Source organism: Pristis pectinata, chromosome 6, assembly GCF_009764475.1.
Source record: "Pristis pectinata isolate sPriPec2 chromosome 6, sPriPec2.1.pri, whole genome shotgun sequence".
Lineage (NCBI taxonomy): Eukaryota > Metazoa > Chordata > Chondrichthyes > Rhinopristiformes > Pristidae > Pristis > Pristis pectinata.
The window spans coordinates 78,544,174-78,568,556 of record NC_067410.1 but is presented as its reverse complement, the minus strand read 5'-3'; the positions used below and the strand labels follow the sequence as shown (position 1 = coordinate 78,568,556).

The 24,383-nt window shown below is 41.9% G+C and overlaps 1 protein-coding gene across 2 annotated transcripts in view; it reads left to right on the top strand.

The window, feature by feature from the left end:
- Window positions 1–24,383, top strand: part of si (sucrase-isomaltase (alpha-glucosidase)) — a 161,646-nt gene that overhangs the window by 42,505 nt on the left and 94,758 nt on the right. For both annotated transcript variants that reach the window (XR_007956451.1, XM_052017236.1), the window contains exons 9-15: window positions 2,821–2,920; window positions 12,619–12,731; window positions 12,932–13,057; window positions 14,802–14,933; window positions 19,768–19,884; window positions 20,186–20,299; window positions 20,399–20,483. Coding sequence is in view for 1 of the 2 variants with exons in the window: in XM_052017236.1 (XP_051873196.1) it covers window positions 2,821–2,920; window positions 12,619–12,731; window positions 12,932–13,057; window positions 14,802–14,933; window positions 19,768–19,884; window positions 20,186–20,299; window positions 20,399–20,483 (787 nt within the window). In the remaining variant the exon portion in view is untranslated. The remainder of the gene's footprint in view (window positions 1–2,820; window positions 2,921–12,618; window positions 12,732–12,931; window positions 13,058–14,801; window positions 14,934–19,767; window positions 19,885–20,185; window positions 20,300–20,398; window positions 20,484–24,383) is intronic.

Here is a 24,383-nt window from a genome sequence, read left to right as displayed (position 1 = left end):
CATCAGCAATATACCTGATAGTCAGGGGTCTCAGGATAGAACTGAATTCAGTCAAGATTACTAGCGAGAAGGTGCTCGGGAAGCTAAATGGACTAAAGACAGATAAGTCTCCTGGACCGGATGAAGTGCACCCTTGGGTTCTGAAGGAGGTGGCTTTAGAGATTGCAGAGGCATTGGTGATAATTTTCCAGGTATCAATAGACTCCGGCATGGTTCTGGAGGACTGGAGGGTCGCAAATGTAGTTCCGCTCTATAAGAAAGGTGGGAGGCAGCATAAGGGAAATTACAGACCTATTAGTCTGACATCGGTGGTTGGAAAGTTATTGGAATCGATCCTCAAGGATGAGGTTATGGAATACCTAGAGGTGCAAGGCAAGATAGGTCCAAGCCATCATGGTTTCATGAAGGGAAGATCCTGCCTGACCAACCAATTGGAGTTTTTTGAGGAAATCTCAGGTAGGGTGGATAAGGGAGAGGCTGTGGATGTTGTGTATTTAGATTTTCAAAAGGCCTTCAACAAGGTGCCACACAAGAGGCTGATTAATAAGATGAGAGCTCATGGAATTGCAGGTAGGATATTAGAATGGGTGGAGCATTGGCTGATAGGCAGAAAGCAAAGGGTGGGAATAAAGGGATCCTGTTCTGGTTGGCTACCGGTTACCAGTGGTGTTCCGCAGGGGTTGGTGTTGGGGCCAGTTCTTTTTACATTGTACATCAGTGATTTGGATAATGGAGTTGATGGTTTTGTGGCTAAGTTTGCAGATGACACCAAGATAGGTGGAGGAGTAGGGAGTATTGAAAAAACAGGAAGGCTGCAGAGAGACTTAGATAGTTTCGGAGTATGGGCAAAGAAATGGCAGATGAGATTCAATGTTAAGAAATGTACCATTGTACACTTTGGAGAAAGAAATAAACAGGCAGATTATTATCTAGATGGGGAGAAAATTCAAAGTACAGAAGTGCAAAGGGACTTGGGGGTCCTCGTGCAGGATACCCTAAAGGTTAACCACCAGGTCAGATCAGTGGTTTAAAAAAAGGTGAATGCTATGTTGGCATTCATTTCGAGAGGTATAACGTATAGAAGTAAGGAAGTGTTGATGTGGTTCTATGGGGCACTAGTGAGACCTCATTTGGAATACTGTGTGCAGTTTTGGGCCCCTTAACTTAGGAAAAATGTACTGATGTTGGAGAGGGTTCAGAAAAGAATTATGAGGATGATTCCCGGAATGAAAGGGCTTACATATGATTAGCGTTTGTCAGCACTTGGACTGTACTCACTGGAGTACAGAAGAATGAGAGGGGACCTCATAGAAACATTTAGAATGTTGAAAGGACTGGACAGAGTAGATGTGGCTAAGCTGTTTCCCTTGGTGGGTGAGTCCAGGACTAGAGGACACAATCTTAGAATTAGAGGGTACCGGTTTAAAACAGAAATGAGGAGAAATTTCTTTAGCCAGAGGGTAGTGAATTTATGAAATTCTTTGCTACATACAGCTGTGGAGGCCCAATCATTGGGGGTGTTTAAGGAGGAGATTGATAGGTATCTAATTAGCCAAGGTATCAAAGGATATGGGGATAAGGCTGGAAATTGGGGCTGGATAAGAATAGTTTTAGTTTAGCTCATGGAGCAGACTCAACAGGCTGAATGGCCTACTTCTGCTCCTTTGTCTTGTGATCTATTCTCAGGTTGGTTGCCAAGTTATTTTTACTGGCTGTTGCTAAGATTGTGCAAGAATGTGGTGCTTTCTTTAAAGTTACTAAAGTTTACAAGGAGGGGTGTACAAGTTACTGAAGGACCTTGTCCTGATCTCATTGCTCCTGCTCAAACCAGTTGCTATTAAACCTGGGTACATTAGTAAGGACTTTCCTTATAGAGTGGCCTGACTGGGAAAATAAGGAATCTAAATGACTAGAGATGGGAGGAGAAGGGGGGAGAGTGAAGCTTTTGTTAAGAATTCATATCTAAAGTGTTCACAAAACCTGCAGTTAAACCAACTGTGTGTGAGATGTCTGCACTTTGGTAAGATCACACTCAGTGAAACCTGCTGAAGTTGCAGGGCACCTCCCACTTGGGCAGTGCAGGGTGGTTTCAACTTGGAGCAGGCAGTCCATCACAGTTTTGGGCCTCTCAACAGCATGATTGGTCATGCTGCAGTCATCTTACTTTGCAAGCATTCTGCCTGCATTAGAAGAAAAGGCCATGGGTAAATTTCACATTGGCATCATTATGCTTGTGACATTTACCCATGGCCTTGCTATAATAAAATATCTACAAAAGCTTTGCAACAGTAGCATGGATATCAAATTTCCCTCATTCGATTTTTAAAAGAGATTTAAGTAGAGAGAAGAAGGTGAGACAGCAGAAGGGATTGTATAACGAACTGGAGAACGTTTAGCCAAGGTCATTGAACATGTAGCTGCTGGAGGTGGGAAATGTGCTGTAATTATGCCCTTATTATGAATGCAATCTGATTTCTAAACACACTTCGGTTCCTAGGAAGAATGGGCATGTTGGAAATGGTTCCTTATATTGTTCGTAAGAAAATGGGTTGGAATGTTGCTCAACTATAACTGATCCTAATCTCTCTCTTGCATTCTGCTTGATATCCATGCTACTGTTGCAAAGCTGTTGTAGATATTTTAATGTAGGAAAGTTGCTCTGAAGAGTATAAATTGTTGTTCAGCTCACTGCTTTAAACACTTTTTTAAAATATAGCTGCCAGAGGGCTTGTGAGTCTGTTGTCAAGATTAAACTGAAATTGATACAATAAATGTGTGATATAAATTTTCTCAAGATAGTCAAACTGTTTTTCTTTACAGGGAATGCATAATCTCTATGGACACCACACTTTCTTCATGTGTCTGGAAGGGGACAGTGGCTTAGCCTTTGGTGTGTTTTTGCTGAATAGTAATGCTATGGGTAAGCTTTTCACAATAACAATGACAAAATAGTAAATTAAACACAGACTGTTCTTTCTAATTTTTTATGGGTGTGAGCTCTGTGAACAATAATTCAAAAGAATGGTGAACGGATACATTATGTCTGCAAAATTTGGATGCTTTGTGGCATATTGAATGGCACTTTGAGTCCAAGATGGCATCTGAAGGGTGGACACACATTTATAGCATGTCACCCTGGCTCAGTTATTGAAAAGGGTGCTTGCGAGGAGTATAGGCTTGCGATATCAATCCTCATGCGATGCTTTCAGTGCTAAATTAGGCTTCTACAGTGCAGCTAATGTCATGTGTTAATCTCAATCAACTGAACATGTGTTCAATGGTAGGAAGGACTCCCTCTAATATTTAAAAGGATTATCAATTTCTTATAGCTTAGAAGTTGATTAATTTGTAGTGAGTGTTATCTGCACTGTGTGGTTCTTCCAGTATTCCTAGGTGTTTGTAACTTCCAGCTGCTGTAGATTTTGCCTTACTTCAAAGCTTCTATAATAGACATGGGAAGAGAAGGGAGGAGGAGTAGATGGTTGTCAGCTGGAAGTGACCTCCACTGATGTTCTTCATTAAGTAATTCTGCCATATTCATCTCATGAGGAACAATGCATGAGGTGCCATGATTTAGCAAAGAAACCCTTTTGAAGGACCACTTTGCTATAACCACAGCTCTGACACCATAGCCAGTTTAATGGCAATCAAGGTAATATTTGTCATTATCCTTTATGAATCTGCTTCCTTCCAGCCAGGATCAGAAGAAATGTGCAACAAATCCCAGTTTGCCATCCATTCCTCCCTAATGGGGAACATAGAAATTCTCCATTGCAGGAGAGAATGAGATGCATTTAGTTGGCTTTCAAGAGAGCAGCAGATGGAGTGAGCACACATTGAGATGGTACAGATGGACCAGCCCCATCTGGCAAATATGTATCAGCTTATCCTAAAATGGAGAGGACTGTTAGACACAGTTGTGCAGGGTAGTTGGTAATGTCCCCATCATTGCTGAGGTACTGGCAATACATGCAGGCCGTGAAATAGAGCCATACATCACAGAAACATGCCCTTTGGCCCACTATGTCCATGCCAACCATGAATTACCCTTCTATGCTTATCCCATTTACCAGCACTTGCTCCGTAGTCTTCTATGCCTTGGCAATTCAGGTGCTCATGTAGATACTTAAATGCTGTGAAATTGTCTGTTACCATCACCCACTCAGGCAATACATTCCAGATTCCAACCAGATCCTCTCTAAACCTTTTCCTTTAGCCTAAACCTGTCCTCAAGTTTTAAACTATCCACCCTGTCTATGCCCCTCAAAATTTCGTATACCTCAGTCAGGTTCTCCAACAACACACCCTCAGCCGCCTTCTCTCCCAGGAAAGCAAACCCAGCCTATCCAGTCTCGTAAGTGTAAAGCTCCATCCCAGGCAATGTGCTGGTGCATCCTCTTTCCAGTGCAGTACTCTAGCTGTGGCCTAGCCAATGTAACCTAACATTCATGCTCTCATATTATATGCCCAGCTAATGAAAGCTAGTTTCCCATTCACCTCCTTCACTGTCACCTTCAGAGATCCCTGAACTTATACATCGCGGTCTCTCTGTTCCTCAGTACTCCCTAGGGCCTGCCATTCATTGTGAATGTCCTACATTTAATAGTCCTCCCGAAGTGCATCACCTTGCACTTATCAGGATTAAATTGCATCTACCATTTCTTTGCCCATTTTACTAACTGATCAATATCTTCCTGTAACCCAAGACTATCCTCTTCACTATCAATAACACCAATCTTCTCATGTCCTCTGCAAAGTTATTAATCATGCTTACTTTCCAGATGGACTAATCCTCTCCTACAGGACTTTTTTTTCCCAATAATTTCCCTACCACTGATGTTAGATTCAAAGATCTGTCATTACCAAGCTTATCCTTGCTGCCCTTCTTGAATAAGGTGCCATATTTTCTGGCCTCCATTCATCTGCTACCTCACTTATGGGCAGTGAAGGTTTAAGAATCTTTATCAGGGTCCCAGCAATCTCCTCCCTTGCCTCCCAGCAGAGCCTGAATTGCATCTCACCAGGCCCTGGGGTTATCCATCTTTAATTCAGCAAAATCTGCTAATATTAATACCAGCTCTATAATGTTAATGTACTCTTGAATTTCACCATCTCCCTCCATGAATTCTTCAGATTCAATGTTCTTCAGATTCAATTGCCAATCTATTGGGAAATAGATGAGAAATATTCATTTAAGACCTCACCTTTGTCCTCTGGCTCAACTCATAGATTGCTACTTTGCTCTCTAATGAGCCCTAATGTTTCCCTTGTTAGCCTCTTGCCCTTAATATACATAAAAAGTTTTGTGATTTTTCTTAATGCTGCCTGCCAGTGATATTTCATGCCCTCTCTTTGCTGCCTTCATCTCTCTCTTAAGCATCTTCCTACACATTTTATATTCCTAAAAGGCCTCCCCTGATGTCAGTTCTCTATATCTACCGTATGGTTTCATTTATTATCCAGCCCTCTATCCCTTGACATCTTGCTGTCATTTCCTTTCACCCTTATGGGAGCACACATCATTTCATGTTTAAATGTTTCCCATCTGTCAGCTGTAGAACCACCTACAAGTAGCTGCTCCCAATCTACTTTTGACACAAGAGATTCTGCAGATGCTGGAAATCTGGAGCAACACACAAAAAATGCTGGAGGAACCCAGTGGGTCAGGCAGCATCCATGGAGGGAAATGAACAGTCGACTTTTTGGGCCGAGATGCTTCATCAGGACTGATATGAAGGGTCTTGGCCCAAAACGTTAACTGTTCGTATCCCTCCATGGATGCTGCCTGACATGCTGAGGTCCTCCAGCATTTTGTGTGTGTTGCCCCAGTTTACTTTTACCAGGTCTTGTCTTATGATATTGAAGTTGGCTTCCCCTAATTCAGGCCCTTAATTTCCAGACTTTCCTATCCTTTTCCTTAATCGTCTTAAAACTGACCGAGTTATGGTCTCTATTTCTGAAGTACTCTCCCACTGATACTCCAACCACTTGCCAGGTTACATTCCCAGAGATTGGGTCCAATATGGCCCCTGCCCTAGTTGAACTATCTACATACTGGCTCTAGAAGCTCTCCTGGATGCACCAAATGTCAGAGTGAGCCTTGTAGCAATGTATGTGAGGTGTGGACCACTATGTAGATGTTTTTTTGAGGAGATACCAAGGAAGATCTTAGAAGGTTACATACTTGATGATGTGTACGTAGATTTTTGCAAGGCCTCTGATAAGCTGAACAGGGAAGTTATGGGACTGAAGAGAAAAGGGCAATAGTCTACTCAAATTTTTGTTGCTGAGAACTATATTCAGCAGGGCTCTTTGGTGTTCAGATTATACATCAGTAATTGGTCGTGAACATAGTCACCATAATTAAAACAAAAATGTTTTCAGAAAATTTGTTGAAGACAAATAAGACATCAAGTCAAACAACTTGTATGGAGAGGAAGACAGGTCACAAGTCAATGGGTTTTCACCAGAAATGGATTGATACTGGGCATTGATTCTTTAACATTGTTTTTTCAATCTGATCCCTGCCTGCTGATCAGCCTGATTGACAGATTTAACTCAAATCAACCAGAGAACAGTTTGGAGGAAGACACAGCCAAGGGGATAATTGAGGAACTTTCTGTTGCATCAGTGGGAGCATGGATGGGGTGAGGGGTGCAAAGTGTAATCTGTCACATGGCTGGTAACTACCTTCAGACACTAGCCTGACATATCATACACTAAGGTACAATTAGGTAGTAAAACTCTTCTTGCCAGAATGGGTCTGTTATAATATTTTGCTGCTACAATGGATAGAGTTGTGACTGGTTGTTGTATCTCAGTAAGCATTCCAATAATCCTAACAATTTCCCCCTGAATAAGTTTTCAATTTTCCATAGATGTATCCTTCTGAAATTCTGTAAATAAATATCCTGGCTCATAGTAGCATTGTTGTTCTCCATTTTGATGTGCTCATCACTGATCACTTCATAAGCACACTGTTGCTCTTTGTTCCAGATCTAGAGGAATTTTTTTTCCACTAAATAGCAAAGGGTTAATAGTACTGTTGCCAAAAAAAAATGGAAAACATGTAATATTGTTCCATTCCAGAAAACGACCTAAGTTTGGGAATAATTGCCGGTTTAAGAGCCTTGTACCTTTTTTCTTTTTAGATTGCAGACCATGTGCATCCACTTGTAAGCCAAGATAAACTATTTCATGTTGCACAAGACTGCATTTATTTCTCTTTAAAGTCACATTATGCTTGTGTAATTGCTTGAATATCTCTACTAGGATTTCAAGATTTTCTTCCTCAGTGCATGTAGTAATCAGAGTGTCATCCTGATTACACAAGCAGTGATTTATTCCTTATTAAAGCTTGTCAAGAGTGGCTTGGAAAAGTTTAGAGGACAACGTAACACCATTTGGCAGTGTGGCGTGGGAATGGATTCCCTTTTGCTTGTTGATGGTTAAATATTATTAGCTGTCTTAATCAGTGCTTCACCTGCGAATCTAAGGCTCTCATTTATTGTATCTGGTGGTCCTGGTGCAGTGGCCTCTACGTCAGTGAAACCTGACGCAGATTGGGTGACCGCTTTGTCAAGCACCTTCGCTCCATCTGCCACAACAGGCAGGATCTCCCGTTGGCCACCCACTTCATTTCCTCTTCCCATTCCCGTACTGACCTGTCTATTCACGGCCTACTCTACTGCCACATTGAGGCCAGACGCGGTTTGGAGGAGCAACACCTCACATTCTGACTTGGTAGTCTCCAACTTGATGGCATCAACATCGATTTCTCTAACTTATGATAACCGCTCCCCTTTATTTTCCCCTTTTCCCCTGCCCTTTTGTTTTCCCTCATTCCTGCGGCCTCCTCACCCCTTGTCTTTCCCCTCCACCTCCTTCCTTTGGTATTCCACCTTCCCTTTATTCCATGGTCTACTCTCCTCTCCTATCAGATTCCCTCTTCAGCCCTTTGCCTCTTCTATCACCTCCCAGCTTCTCTCATCACTCCCTCTTATCCCTCCTCCCCCACCCACCTGCCTTCCCCCTCTCACCTGGACTCGCCTATCACCTGCCAGCCTGTGCTTCTCCCCCTCTGCCCACCCTTTTATTCTGGCTTTTGCCCTCTTCCTTTCTAGTCCTGATGAAGGATCTCAACACGTAACGTCGACTGTTTATTTCCCTTCATAGATGCTGCTTGACCTGCTGAGTTCTTCTAGCATTTTGTGTGAGTTAATCAGCATTTAGCTGTGCATACACATGAGACAATGTAATAACGTTGCTTCAGCCAGCTCAGCCTAAATATCTTTGTTGTTGGTGATGGCCTTTGTTAGTTGTTGATTGTTTCATTGAGTGTGATCTTCTGGTCTTATTCTCTTTTGGAGCTGTCACAATCATCATGACCCCATTGCTGTGATTTGTCTTCAGCAGAATTCCGTGCTTCTACAGTTTATTCAACTCCTGTTTGACTCTGCTTTCAATGCGTAGGGGATAGATTGTTGCATGCAATAACCAGGTCTCTCACCTGATTTAAATAGGTGTACACCTAATGGCCTTTAATACCATCACTGGAATCATTAAATATGTTACATACTTTATGCAATAGGGTGTTGAGACGTGATTTTGCCATCTGTGAATGGAATACATTTTCTGAATTCAGTTTTGGTTTGTATCTTAGCCCTTCCCCATCAAGATAGGTGTATTATATTATTTTGCTCCTATAGAGCACATGCTGTTTGTTGCACTTCACTAAGCATTCCATTTGTTCTAATGTTTGAAAAATTTCCTCCTGAATACATTTTCAATTGGTCTGTGATTTTCCTTGAAGATATCATGCAGAAATTCTGTAAATAAATATTCTGATTCATTATAGAGTAGTCTGCAGCAGTCTTCATCTTGCTATATTTGTTGCGATCATAACCTTTGCCTCAGAATCTTAATTATCCTGCTTTCTGTTTTTTGTTCTTTCTTGTCAACTTCCATGCAGTGAAGTTTAACATGAGCATCTGACCTCGCCTTCACTTTGGGTTGTGACTTGCAAACTGATACAAAATGACCCTCCTGTTGGCACCTATAGCAGATGGCTCTTTTGAATTTGCATCACTGTTCTGGGTGATTGCCAATGCAACAACTTGATCTGAATATATTTTTTCTCTCTCAGGCTCCAAGTAGATGTACTTTGCACTGTAGAACACTAACTACGTACAGCACAAGCTGTCTGGAATGAATGAAGTTCTCTTATATTTAACAACACCATTTCTGTCAAAGTTGTTATCTGACAAGCTTTCTCAAAAGTTACCTCTGATTCACTGAGTGACTCTAATTGAATCCTTCCATCTGTCAACCCACAAGCTATCTCTTAGAGCTCTTAAGAAACTCACAAGTGCAATGTAATGAAAAGTTCTTCAATGCCAGCATATAATCACTGATGGGCTTGCCATACCATTGCTTTTGTGTTCTGACCTGACAGCTTTCAATGATAGTGGTATCTAAGAGCCTGGTAACAAAGTATGACACTTCCATCCACTGATGCCACAATTTTGCAATAGGGAAGGAAGGATTTAGTTGACCACCATAAATTCAATTGTATGCTTGATAAGTGGCAACAGCTTTGTAAGGCTATCTGCATGATTCTGCAGGCAGTTTCTCATGTTGTACCAGGATCACCAGGATAATGCTGGTGGTTTCCAAGAGGCAGTTGCATTGTAGGTGGGAAGGCAAAGAAAATGAAAAGAAAATATTTGGCTACTGGGTGAGTGCTGCTGTGCCACTGGAATAAGGGACGAGGGTGCCCCATTTCATTTAAATTGAAAGTCACTTTCCCATTCAGCATCCATTTCTTATGGGTATTGTGCAAATGAAACTCTGTAGCGGTTAGCGTAACGCTTTACAGTGCCAGTGACCCGGGTTCAATTCCGACCACTGTCTGTAAGGAGTTTGCATGTTCTCCCCGTGTCTGCGTGGGTTTCCTCCGGGTGCTCCGGTTTCCTCCCACATTCCAAAGACGTACGGGTTAGGAAGTTGTGGGCGTGCTATGTTGGTGCCAGAAGCGTGGCGACACTTGCGGGCTGCCCCCAGAACACCCTACGCAAAAGATGCATTTCACTGTGTTTTTCGATGTACATGTTAATAATAAAGATATATTATCTTATATACAACAATTGATGGCACTCATTTTAGAACTAAGGCCCTAATAAGCCACATGCATAATTTATACCTCTTTGTAGGCACAGGAGACTGAAGATGCTGGAATCTGGAGCAAAAAAAGAAACTGCTGGAGGGACTAGGGGGCAGTATCTGGGGGCTAGGGTATAGGGGGAGGGGGAGAGCCCAAAATGTCAACAATTCTTTTCTCCCCACAGGTGCTGCTCTACCCGCTGAGTTTCTCCAGCAGTTTGTTTTTATATAGCTCTTTATATTCCTTGTATCTGCTGCTCAGATAGGGACATGGGGATAAATTTCAGGCTTTGGTGGTCAGTATCCGAAGCTATCCCGTACAACTCAAGTATTTTAGGACAATTGCATTTCTCCATTAAATCCTGCTGTTATGGAAAACATTTCTGCCTAGAAATTCCAGTGTACCCAAATGTGCATTTTATAATATTGGAAATGGTTCAGGTTGGTAGGCTGCAACAAATCCAGGTAGGCCTATGCTATGACTAATGGGGTTGGGAAACTGGCAATATTTGAACGGTGAAGGACTAGTGAAAATAGGAGACTGTTTGTTTGGGTGATGGGGGATAGGTAGTTGGGGAGGTGGCTGTAGGGGAGACCAGTAGTGTTTGAGTGGTGGAGAGAGTAGGAGGGATGGTTGAACACGTGGGAGACCAGCACTGTTTGGATGATAGGGAGGTAGATCATGGGGTGCAATTGTGCTGGATATTGGGGAATGATGGGAGGCTTAGTGCAACGCTGGAGTGGGTTTTCATATTACTTGACAACATAGAAAGAGACCATTTGACCAACGAGGTCTATGTTGTCTCACAGCAATCCCATTCCTTGGCTAATTTTTCTGCAATGTGCTCGCTCCAAGGTGCCCATTAACACCTTATGATTCTCCTCCCAGCCATCTGCATGATAGGATTAATGCAAAATTCCTTTGTGTGCTATCATGATGTAGTTATTAGTTTGTTTAAAGTGTACATGTTATTAACTGTTATTTGATAGCACACAAATATATTTTGTCCAAAAAATTTGTGAATTGCTACCATAATGAGTCAAATACAATTTATTCAATCATGTTTCATCGACACTTGTGGCCAACTAACCTTTCAACCAGCATATCTTTGGGATGTGGGAGGAAACTATAGAGTAGCTGGGGAAATGTCACAAGGTCAAGGAGAACATGCAAACTCCATACAGACAGTACAGGAGGTCAACGTCATTGGAATTGTGAGGCAGCATGGCTAACACTAGGAATGCCCAACAATAGGTGCTCCCAGGCCATTGGTCTAAATTCCCCTGCAATGCACCAAATGGAGTGCTCACAGGGATTGACATCTTTCTGCATGTGCCCACTTTGGAAATAGTGTTGGAGTGCTCGAGGCAAGAAGGGCTTCCAGAATGAAGGGAAACAATCCAGAAATTGCTGTTACTGATTTTTCACTCCAGCGAAAGAAACAATTTGCTCATTTAAAAATAACAGCATTATGCACTTTAATTTCTAAGTTGCCCATTTTTGCACAAGATATCAGATCTTGTCTATCACCTTTTGTAATTAACTGCAGAGATGTTTAAATAAATTCAGTTTATTCATTACAAATGTTTACTTTGATGTGTAAAATATATTGTACCACAACCAGAATCCAAGGAGGACTTGCAGGCAATAGGTCATTTTCCTAAAACTTGTATTTTTCTAGCATTTTGTTTTACTGGCAATCTAGTAAATGTCTCACATTCACACCATAAATGATGCAGTGACTCTTTTATAAACACTGTGGAAAGCCACTTTATGAGCATAATTTTAGATGATCTTAACTTCATCCTTTACTTTCTTCTGCACAGTTTAAAATGAAGAATTTTCATTGGCATCATCATTTACATATTCAATGTGGCCTACTTTTAAATGAGGCCAATCATTGTTCCAGGCACCAGCACTCGGCCCTAGTGTTGATGAAACATGATTGAATAAATTGTATTTGATTCATTATGGTAGCAATTCACATGAAGTATTTGGATAAAATATATTTGTGTGCTATCAATAACAGTTAATAACATGTACACTTTAAACAAACTAATAACTACATCATGATAGCATGCAAAGGAATTTTGCAGAAATACATTAATCTTGGTGCTATTAGAACACTAAATGCTAATGTTTTTCAGACTTTAGATGCGTTATCTTTTGCATCAAGATATTTCTCTGGTACAGAAGTCCACTTCAAACCCTTGAGTGTAATATATGAGCACAATTAATTTTCTAAATGATTCCAATTTAGTTTTTCTGAAAATCATCTGTTATAATGTGTATTAATGGGCTAAGTATAATTGCATTTTATTATTGAAAATGCCACCAAAAAAACAGTACTTAAATTCAACATTACAATTTATTTTGACCATCTCTGACATACTTTCATCAGCCATGATGGCTACACCTGATTTACAGGTGTTGACTCTGTTTCTTCTTTTTGACAGAGGTCGAACTTCAACCAAGCCCATCAATAACATATCGGACAATTGGTGGAGTTCTGGACTTTTATATCTTCTTGGGTTCTTCACCTGAAGATGTTGTTCGAGAATACTTAACGGTAGATACGTAGACGTTATTTGAAACTGTTTGGAACTGAATGAAAGTTACACAATGACAACTTTAACACAATTCTGTAAACCATTCTTGTTATTTTCAGAGGAGAGTCTTTGCAGTTGCTACATGTATTTATTTTTGCTTCAGGTATCTATGATATTGAATATAATTCTTCCATTTCTGTTTTGGGCTATAATAATGTAGCTGATTGGCAAACCCATGATGCCTGCATACTGGTCTCTGGGATTCCAACTTAGTCGCTGGGGTTACAAGAGCCTCGATGAAGTTAAAGCTACAGTGGAAAGGAACAGAAAAATAAATCTCCCATATGTGAGTAGAAAACATTTGTTTTACAATAAAGGCTCATCTGTCACATAATGAAAATAGTGTGATACCTCTGTTCCTTGAAGAGGTTTTCACTCAGGAAGTATTATAGCACAATTGAAGTAATTGAAGTATAAAGTGTTGTAATGATTGTCTTAGAAACATAGGAAAATAGGAGCAGGAGTAGGTAATGTGGTCATGTGAGCCTATTTCCATCTTTCAATACAACCATGGCTGATTTTCTATTTCAACACTATACTCCTGTACTCTCTGCATAGCCCTTGATGCCTTTTGTGTGCAGAAATGTATTTATTTCCTCCTTAAATATATATTCAGTCACTTGACCTCCATTGTCTTTGGTTTCAAAAAAAAACTCCACTGGTTCACCAACCTCATTGAAGAAATTTCTCCTCTTTTCCATCCTAAATGTCTTACCCCATGTCCTGAGACTGTGACCCCTGGTTGTAGATCCCCATCTAGGGGAACATCCTGCATCCAGTCTGTCTAACTCTGTCAGTATTTTGTAAGTCTTAATGAAATTCCCTATCATTCTTTGAAAATATGGTGAATATGGCCGTAGTAAACCCAATCTCTCATAAAATAGGGACACAAGAGACTACAGATGCTGGAATCTGGAGTAACAAACAATCTGCTGGAAGAACTCAGCAGGTCAAGCAGCATCTGTGGGAGCAAAGGAATTGTCGAAGTTTTGGGTCGAAACCCTGCATCAGGACTGAGAGTGGAGCGGTGAGATGGCCAGTATAAAGAGGAGAAGAGGAGTGGAGAGAAAGGATTCCTAGCTGATTGATGGACTGAAGAGGGGTATAGGATGACAGGCAGGTAGTGGAGGTGAGCTCCCAACTCCACTCCCGCTCACCTCTACCTGACACTACCTGCCTGTCATCTCACACCCCTCCTCAGTCCACCAATCACCTCGGAATCCTTTCTCACCACTCCCCCTCTCCTCTTTATACCAGCCATCTCGCCTCTCCACTCTCAGTCCTGATGCGGGGTTTCGACTCGCAATATCAACAGTTCCTTTCCTCCCACAGACACTGCTCAACCCGCTGAGTTCTTCCAGCAGATTGTTGCTCTCATAAACTAATCCTGCCATCCCAGGAATCAGTCTGGTCTATAAGCATCTAAAGGAGGCAGGTGAGGATCAGTTAACTGACTGAAGATCACTCGTAGTCATTCTTTTTGTTCAGCAGGATTATACACAACTATTACACTCTGACAAGTTCTTTACTATTGCATCAGATCATCCAAACTACAGGCTAGCAGAGATGGGCATATATTTTGGGCTGAAAGTTGGTTGGCTCAGTGGAGTGCCAGCCTTCTGACCTCCCTCCTGCTGGCAAATCAGGTCCATCGACACATTGCCTGAACCTTTATCTCACTGCCTGTTATTGGCGGGAGCCTTGCCTGTCAGTGAGCCAGGCACAGAACTGACAGTCCTGTTCAATTAAGCTGGCTTGTGTGTAAAATAGAAACAAATATGCAACAGTGCAGTTTCCAACACCATCAATAAATCCTGATTCTCTTAGTAAACAGTATTTATGACTTTCTCTGGGAAAGCTTATTACAGCAATGCAACTGAGGCGGATGACAATTATAAATGGTAATAATTTTGATCCAATATCAGGAAAACTGAATGTATTTCAACAAATATAGTTAGAATTATTTTTATTAAAAGAGTATAGATATTATTTGAAAATGGACTAATAAAAGTTTAAATAAAATTCTTTAGGACACCCAGATCACTGATATTGACTACATGGAAAACAAAAAGGATTTTACTTATGACAGGGAAAAATATCGCAATCTCCCTGAATTTGCACATGATTTACATAACCATGGGCAAAGGTACATCATCATTTTGGTAAGTTTATGATCTTTCTGCCATCCTTGTCATTTTTTGAAAAAAATGCAGGAAATTAAAATGCATAGTTCATAAAAGCAAGCTTCTCTTTTACTGAACACAGAAAAAAATTTAAAAGTATGAGTGGAGCACATTCAGTTATTTTGCTTATTATTACAATCATGCTGACACATGAAAGAAGATCACGAAACCTGAAGAAATTGGCTGTAGATGGAAAGTATTTTGAGCATAATGGGTTCCAAACTGGCATCTGATGTGTGTGTCCACTTGTGGCATGGGTCACACATTACACCTATGGGTGAGGCCATCAACGCATACCAACTAACATCCAATGGAAGTATGCAAGGTAGACAGCTCATGAAGGTGGTCAGTGTGCAATGCTGGTTTGATGCCAGCTTGCCACTTTGGAGCTTCATATTCCAGATAATGATGTGCCTTAACCTCGTACCACAGGAGATCTTAAGCAGCAGGAAGGAACCCACCCTTCCCCGCCCCACCAGCACATTTTTAGTGTTGGACATGATGGGCGCCATCCATTTTTCTCAGTTTCTCCGTCTCTGCTGCATTTGTTCTCCTTTTTCAGAAAATGTGGTTCCTATCTTCTGTTGTTGATGGAGCCCTCACTAGCACTTGCTCCTTTTCCTGGACATCTACTCCCCCTCTTTCCACCCCCCTCCCCCGGACAGAACAGAGAGCCCTTGGTCCTCACTTTTCACTCTACCAGCCTCCACATCCAGTGTATCTTCCTTCATCATTTCCGCCAGCTGCAACAGGATCCCACCACATCTTCCCTCCCAATCCCTCAGTCCCATTTCTGCTTTCCACAGTGACCACACTCTCCATGACTTCCTGGTTCACTTATCCCTCCCCAGCTATCCCTCCCCATCCCCTGGCACTTTCTTGTGCAACCTTAGATGGTGTAAACACTTGTCCATATACCTCCCTCAACACCATTCAGCCTTTCCAGGTCAGGCAAAGATTCACATTGCACCTCCTTCAAGCTTGTCTACTGCATTCAGTCCTCTCGACGTAGCTTTCTCTACATCAGTGAGGTGTAGACCAGACGAACGTATTGCAGAGCACCTGCATTCTGTCAGCAGTGGCCAACTTGACCTCCCAGTTGCATGTCATTTCAATTGCCCTCCCCACTCACACACCAACCAGTCTGTTCTCGGCCTTCTCCATGGCCAGGGTGAGATAAAATGCAAACTAGAAGAACAACACCTCTTATTCCATTTGGGTAGTCTACAACCCAATGGTATAAACACTGAATTTTCCAGTTTCAGGTAATCTGCATCCCCTATGTTCTTTTTCTCTCTCCTTCTCATCCATCCAGGTTCTCTCACCCACCTTCTCCAAACCCCTCCCGCCAGCCCCTACTTACCCAGTTTCGTTCCCCTCCCCCACCTGGTTCCATCTGCTCATCGTTCCACACCTCACGTGGTTCCACCTGTTGCCTGCCAGCCCATGCCTCACCCCTCCCTCTCAGCTCTTTATACTGGTTGTTTCCCCTCTGCACTCTCAGTCCTGATGCAGGGTCTCAACCCAAAACGTTCACCATTCCTCTGCCTCCAAAGATGCTACCTGACCCGCTGAGCTCCTCCAGTTTGTATTTTGATCAAGTAATGTTGTTGCCGATAAAGGTATATTTCTTTTTTTTTATTTTCTTGAGATTTTTAAAGTTTTTACATTCTTTAATAAAATTATTTTTCTGAACTTCATGGTTTCTGCATAAATCAGTTGCTTCTGCCATTGGTACATTAGTAGACATTCCCCTCGGAATACAATGGGAGTTTGGCCAAAGAATTTCTCCGAGCAGGAAGCACTGATTGAAAAGATGCGTGGGAGGGTGGCTGTCAGCATGAATCCATATCCAACCATGGTAGCAATTTTTTTTTCTTTTATTCAATTTTCAGTACACAGGCATGAACAGCAAGACCTCCATTTACTATCTATGCCTCATTGCCCTTGAGGAGATGATAGCGAGCTATCTCCTTGAACTGTGGCAGTCCATGTGGTGAATGATCTTCCACAGTGCTGTTGGGCAGGATGTAGACTCAGTGATGATGAAGGAGTAGCAATATATTTCTGTGTCCAGATACTATGTAACTTGGACAGGACCTGCACATAACAATGTACCCATGTGCCTGCTGCCCTTGTCCTTCTTAATGGTGGGGATCACCTGTTTAAGTTTGCTGTTGGTTGCATAAATGAATAACTGCAGTGTATTTTGTCGATGGTGTGCACTGCAGTCACTGTGCATCATGTGGAGGGAATGAATACTTTCTGTGGTAGATGGGACACCAATCAAGAGCACTGCTTTTTCCTGGATTGAATTGTGTTGTAACTGAACTCACTCAGGCAACTGGAGAGTATTCCAATAAAACCCTGCCTTGTATCTTATAGCTGATTTAATCGCAACATCTGAATATGGGTTTGCAGATGTAAATTAATCCCAGTTGCACATCTGAATATGATGTGCAATTGGGATTAATTTGCATATCAGAATTTAAAAAGTGTGCTTCTGCCCTACAAAAGTTAGACTTAGTTTATGAAGCTGAGTTAAAAGGAACGGCCATACAAATAAGGAATAAAATTCTACTGGAATCTCTCATTAAAAAAAAAACTCTCCACCAAAAATCACCGGATTACAACAACCTTTGTTGCAACTCCATTGGCAATTAGGGTCTGGGTTAGTACAAGAGCAAAACAGATGAAGACTTGATTGACACTTTGAAGTCAATAGTATACACCATGTTCTTTCAGAATACACAGGCTTTGGGTTAATGAGTCTGTTCATGGGATAGAAGGTGCCTAAAAGAATGTGGAGTGGAGATAATGAGTCTCTCCCGATACAAATATCCCCTGCATGTTTGCTCCTGAGATAGTTCATCTCTGCAGAGCAGCAGGGAGAGGTGACAAGTCTGTGGGAAGCACGTGGTCACCAGATAGAATTTGGGTTGGAATAACATGTCTGTTGAGTACAAATGGCATCTGAGTATTGATTGATTGACTTAAAGGAATCTCCTGCCTCACCATGTATGGATTCTGCCTCTAGGCTTGCTTTTAACTTGCATGTAGTATGAAATTCATCACTCTGTTTTTTGCTCTTCCAGAAGTGCCTGGCCAGGGTACTGACTTTTGCTATTTGAGAGAGACTTTTACTATTTGAGAGAAACATAACAGAAGGACAGCTTGTAAGAGGGATTGCGTTGGGTGAGACTGACTGGGGGGATAATGGATGTATGGTTGCAGCAGAAGAGAGGATGAGGGAGTGATGTGTGAGGAATAGGTATGAGAATGCTGTCACCTTTTATTGTTTCAAACTTGCTCTGTGGCAATGGCTGCCCCAGTGACTGACTGTGAGGACTATTTCTTTCCTGCAGCGAAGGGCATGCAGACACGCCTGCCACCTGCTTGTCAGCTGAAGCTGCTTGTCTCCTGTTATCTGCCACCTTATCCGGGGAGGAGAAGGGGAAGTATATAAGAGAGAGCTGAATAATTGGTTTAGGTGATGTTACTGTGATGTGGGCATGAGACTTGCCATTGTATAAATATGAGAGTGGAGTGAACGTATGATTCAGTAAATAGTAATGAATGAGACTGTTAGATCTGAATTCTGAACAGTGATGATTGGTAGGTGAGTGATGGAGGTGGGGTGCATGAAGCTTTGTGAGACAGTGGTGGGATAGCTGGCCTCATATGGCATTTGAAGGTGCAGTCATTGACCTGATCATGAGCGAGACTATTGAATCTATTGAAATGTAGAAATCAGTGAAGCAGCATCCAGGTCCTTGGGGGTTGTCTCTTTGCATTGAACAGCAAAGACATCTGCTCACTTGCTTCAGCAGGAGGGCATCCCAGGCCATTTCTCCTTCTGTACCTCATCTCCACCCAAGCCTCGATGCTCCACCCTCCCTCTGCAACATCGTTCTTTAGTTATTCCCAGTTTACAGTGTATTTTGGAGTGATTGATAGAACCTGCTACAGCTCCACTACTCCTCCCCAAGGAGCAAGCTGGCAAAACCTGAATTTAGGTGCCACTGGCCACTTGTTGGTGGTGTTGGGTCTGGCTGCATTGAGCTATTGTGCAAATGAGAAGAGAGCATGAAGTTTGGATGCTGCCTGCAGGTCAATTGTGCATTCCAACTCTCATACCCATGTTGGCTGTTTTTGGAGTTTTTCTCTAAGAATATAAATTATCCCAGTGAAATAATAACACATTAATTATCACAATGCACATAACTATGAAGAAGCTGCTCAATTATTTCATTTCTGATGTTAACATCAAAATTGCACACTTCTGGGCTTTCGAGAGCATACCACTGAAAGCAATTTGGCATCCAAGGTTGCACATTGTGAAGTACAGCAACATCTGGTATTGGAATCAGACTAGCAAGCCTGAATTGTTGAATTCTGACCCAAGCAACGTGGGTAATAAAGTGAGATTCAATAAATTTGTGGGCTGGTTTCAGTAAATAACAAAGAAACCTGCCAGATCACCTTAAAAATCCGACAGGTTCACTAACATGCTTCAGGAATAGGAACTTCAGGTTAGTTATAACTTGTACTGGTGTCAATTTCACCTTTATCCTTAAACAAGGTGGAGTACAGGCAGCAGAGTGCACCCCTCCCCACCAACAATCATTAAGCACGTTAAGGTTGAGCATCTATTTGATACGTGTGTCTCAAACATTTCTCCAAGAAAACAGTTTTATTTAAATTCTTCCATATTTTCCTGATTCAGTATGTGCTAAATATTAACATTTTGGGGAAAAATGATTGAAGGTTGTGGGTCCTGACTGTTCATTGGTCTCTTCATCTTCAAATCCAGGACCCAGCCATAAGCACCCAGAAGCTGATTAATGGTCCATACCATTCTTATGATAGAGGCACGGAAATGGGAGTCTGGATCAATGAATCTGATGGAAGGACACCCCTTTTGGGGGAGGTAATGGAAATAAGCTGTGGTTCTGAAAATGATGGTGAGAAATTGTGGAAAAATAAAATCTGACAAATATGAACTCTAAATGGAATGGAGATATGTATTATAATTTCCTGTTTATAATATTGCATTATTTTACTGTAAATTTTCAAATTAAAAAATTGGGTATAAATTAGAAGAAACTTGTACACAAATGATGGATTGTTACCTGATTCACAGCATCATTTGTGTTTTACTGCATGTTTTTTTATAAAGATAACATGCATTATATTATAAATAGTACAGTTGTATTTTCTCTCTCATTTAGGTCTGGCCAGGTGAAACTGTCTTTCCAGACTATACAAATCCCCAGTGCGTTAAGTGGTGGGTAGGCGAATGTGATAAATTCTATCAAGACATAAAATACGATGGGCTTTGGATTGTACGTTCCATTTTATCTTGTTAATAATTCTTCCCCTTTAAGTCCAATTGTAAATCTCCTTAAAGGCTGATATGGTTTTCTTCTGTATCTTATTTGTAGGATATGAATGAAGTGTCGAGTTTCAAACCAGGTTCAATAAAAGGATGTATTAAAAACAATTGGAACCATCCTCCTTTCATTCCAAGTAGGTTTCGTCTCTTGAAAAGAATGAGCTTTTTACTTGAACCACAGGAATTTAGAGAGGCTTAACAATGGGGATGGTGAATATTCAGCTGGTTTATTGGCTTAAATTGTAATGGTGCTGTGATAGAACATAGAAAACCTACAGCACAATTCAGACCCTTCGGCCCACAAAGCTGTGCTGAACATGTCCCTACCTTAGAGATTACTAGGCTTACCCATAGCCCTCTATTTTTCTCAGCTCCATGTACCTATCCAAAAGTTTCTTAAAAGACCCCATAGTTTCCGCTTCCACCACCGTTGTCGGCAGCCCATTCCACGTACTCACCACTCTCTGAGTAAAAAAACTTACTCCTGACATCTCCTCTATACCTGCTCCCCAGCACCTTAAACCTGGGTACTCTTGTGGCAACAATTTCAGCCCTGGGGAAAAGCCTCTGACTGTCTACCCAATCAATGCCTCTCATCATCTTATATACCTCTATCAGGTCCCCCCTCATTCTCCGTCGCTCCAAGGAGGAAAGGCCGAGTTCCCTCAACCTGCTTTCATAAGGCATGCTCTGCAATCCAGGCAGCATCCTTGTAAATCTCCTCTGCACTCTTTCTATGGCTTCCACATCCTTCCTGTAGTGAGGCGACCAGAACTGAGCACAGTACTCTAAGTGGGGTCTGACCAGGGTCCTATATAGCTGCAACAATACCTCTCGGCTCCTAAATTCAATACCCGGATTGATGAAGGACAATACACCATATGCCTTCTTAACCACAGAGTCAATCTGCGCAGCCGCTTTGAGCATCCTATGGACTCAGACCCCAAGATCCCTCTGATCCTCCACACTGCCAAGAGTACTACCATTAATACTATACTCTGCCATCATATTTGACCTACCAAAATGAACCACTTCACACTTATCTGGGTTGAACTGCATCTGCCACTTCTCAGCCCAACTTTGCATCCTATCTATGTCCTGCTGTAACTTCTGACAGCCCTCTGTACTATCTACTACATATCCAACCTTTGTGTCATCCGCAAACTTACTAACCCATCCCTCCACTTCCTCATCCTGGTCGTTTATAAAAATCACAAAGAGTAAGGGTCCCAGAACAGATCCCTGAGGTACACCACTGGTCACTGACCTCCATGCAGAATATGACCCTTCAACAACCACTCTTTGCCTTCTGTGGGCCAGCCAGTTCTGGATCCACATTGCAATGTCCCCCTTGGATCCCATGCCTCCTTACTTTCTCAATAAGCCTTGCATGGGGTACCTTATCAAATGCCTTGCTGAAATCCATATACACTATATCTACTGCTCTCCCTTCATCTATGTGTTTAGTCACATTCTCAAAAAATTAAATCAGGCTTGTAAGGCAGGACCTGCCCTTGTCAAGGCCATACTGACTATTCCTAATCATATTATACCTCTCCAAATGTTCAGGATCTTCTCCATCAGTTTACCAACCACTGAGGTAAGACTCACCAGTCTATAATTTCCTGGGCTATCTCTACTCCCTTTCTTGAATAAGGGAACTACATCCTCAACCCTCCAATTTTCTGGGACCTCTCCCGTCTCCATTGACGATGCAAAGATCATCGCCAGAGGCTCCACAATCTCCTCCCTCGCCTCCCACAGCAGCCTGGAGTACATCTCATCCAGTCCCGGCAACTTATCCAACTTGATGCTTTCCAAAAGTTCTAGCACCTCTTTCCTAATATCTACATGCTCAAGCTTTTCAGCCTGCTGCAAGTCCTCACTACAATCACCCAGATCTTTTACTGTAGTGAATACTGATGTAAAATATTCATTAAGTACCTCTGCTATTTCTTCTGGATCCATACGCACTTTCTCACTGCTGCACTTGATAGGCCCTATTCTCTTGCTCTTCATACCTGTGGAATGCCTTGGGGTTTTCCTTAATCCTGCCCGCCAAGGCCTTCTCATGTCCCCTTCTGGCTCTCCTAATTTCCTCCTTAAGCTCCTTCCTGTTCTCCTTATACTCTTCCAGATCTCTAACATTACCTAGCTCTCTGTACCTTTTGTAAGCTTTTCTTTTCCTTCTGACTAGATTTATTATAGCCTTTGTACACCACGGTTCCTGTATCCTCTCGTGACTCCCCTGTCTCATTGGAACATGCCTATGCAGAACTCCACTCAAATATCCCCTGAATATTTGCCACGTTTCTTCTGTACTTTTCTACGTGAACATCTGTTCCCAATGTAAGCTTCCAATTTCCTGTCTGAGAGCCTCATAATTCCCTTTACTCCAAGTAAACACCTTTCTAGTCCGTCTGTTTCTATCTCTTTCCAATGCTATCGTAAAGGAGATAGAATTATGATCACTATCTCCAAAATGCTCTCCTACTGAGAGATCTGACACCTGATCAGGTTCATTTCCCAATACCAAATCAAGCACAGCCTCTCCTCTTGTAGGCTTATCTACATATTGTGTCAAGAATCCTTCCGGAACACACTCAACAAACTCCACCCCATCAACACCCCTCACTGTCTGGAGATGCCAATTGATGTTTGGGAAATTAAAATCTCCCATCACATCACAAAGGTTATTATCACACCTTTCTAGGATCTGCTTCCCTATCTGCTCCTCGATATCCCTGTTACTATTGGGCGGCCTATAATAAACACCCAGCAAAGTTATTGACCCCCTCCTGTTCCTAACCTCCACCCACAGAGACTCCGTAGACAGTCCCTCCATGACGTTCCCTTTTCTGCAGCTGTGACACTATCTCTGATCAACAGTGCCACTCCCCCACCTCTTTTGCCTCCCTCCCTGTCCTTTCTGAAATATCTAAAACCGGGCACTTGAAGTAACCATTCCAGTCCCTGAGCCATCCAAGTCTCTGTAATGGCCACCACATCATATCTCCAAGTATTTATCCAAGCTCTAAGCTCATCCACCTTGTTCATAATACTCCTTGTGTAAAAAAAATAGACACATCTCAAACCGGTCTGAGCACGTCCTTTCTCTGTCATCTGCCTATCATCCCTCTCGTACCTACTACTAGCTTTCTCTATTTGAGAGCCAAACACCTCTTCTCCAGTTTGGATCCCACTCCCCAATTCTAGTTTAAACTCCCCCCCCAGTAGCCTTAGCAAACCTCCCTTCCAGGATATTGGTCCCCCGGAGCATTTTTCCAAACCAATGACTTGGGTCCAAACTATGGTTTTCACTCCACATTTGGTAATATGGTTTTAGAATACATATCTCCTCTGAATGGTCACTAACCTGAAATATTAACTCTGTTTCTCTCTCTGCAGGTGTTGCCTGCCTGGCTGAGCACTTCCAGCATTTTCTGTTTTTAGTTCAGATTTTGAGCAAATGCAATTTTTGTTCTTCAATTTATATTTCTATATTTTTGTATGAACATATAAGATATCTTTATTCATCACATGTACATCGCAACACACAGTGAAATGCATCTTTTTGCATAGAGTATTCTGGGGGCAGCCCACAAGTGTCGCCATGCTTCCGGCGCCAACATAGTATGCCCACAACTTCCTAACCGTACGTCTTTTTTTGGAATGTGGGAGGAAACTGGAGCACCCGGAGGAAACCCACACAGACATGGGGAGAACGTACAAACTCCTTACAGAGAGCGGCTAGAATTGAACCTGGGTCACTGGCTCTGTAGTAGCGTTATGCTAACTTTAGACAACACCTTAGGGAAGAAAACTCAGTTTATAAAAGAAACATTTTTTTTGTTTTAAGTATGCTATTATTCAGAGCATGTTGTTAGAAGTCTGTTTATCTTAGAAGTAATCTTCCCTTTCCAGAAACATCACTTATCCTTTTGGTCCTGTAGGATAAGATTGCTAATGGAGAAATCAATTGAAAAAAAAACAAGTATTGGTTACTGGTTTCTTGATAAAGCTACAAACTATTT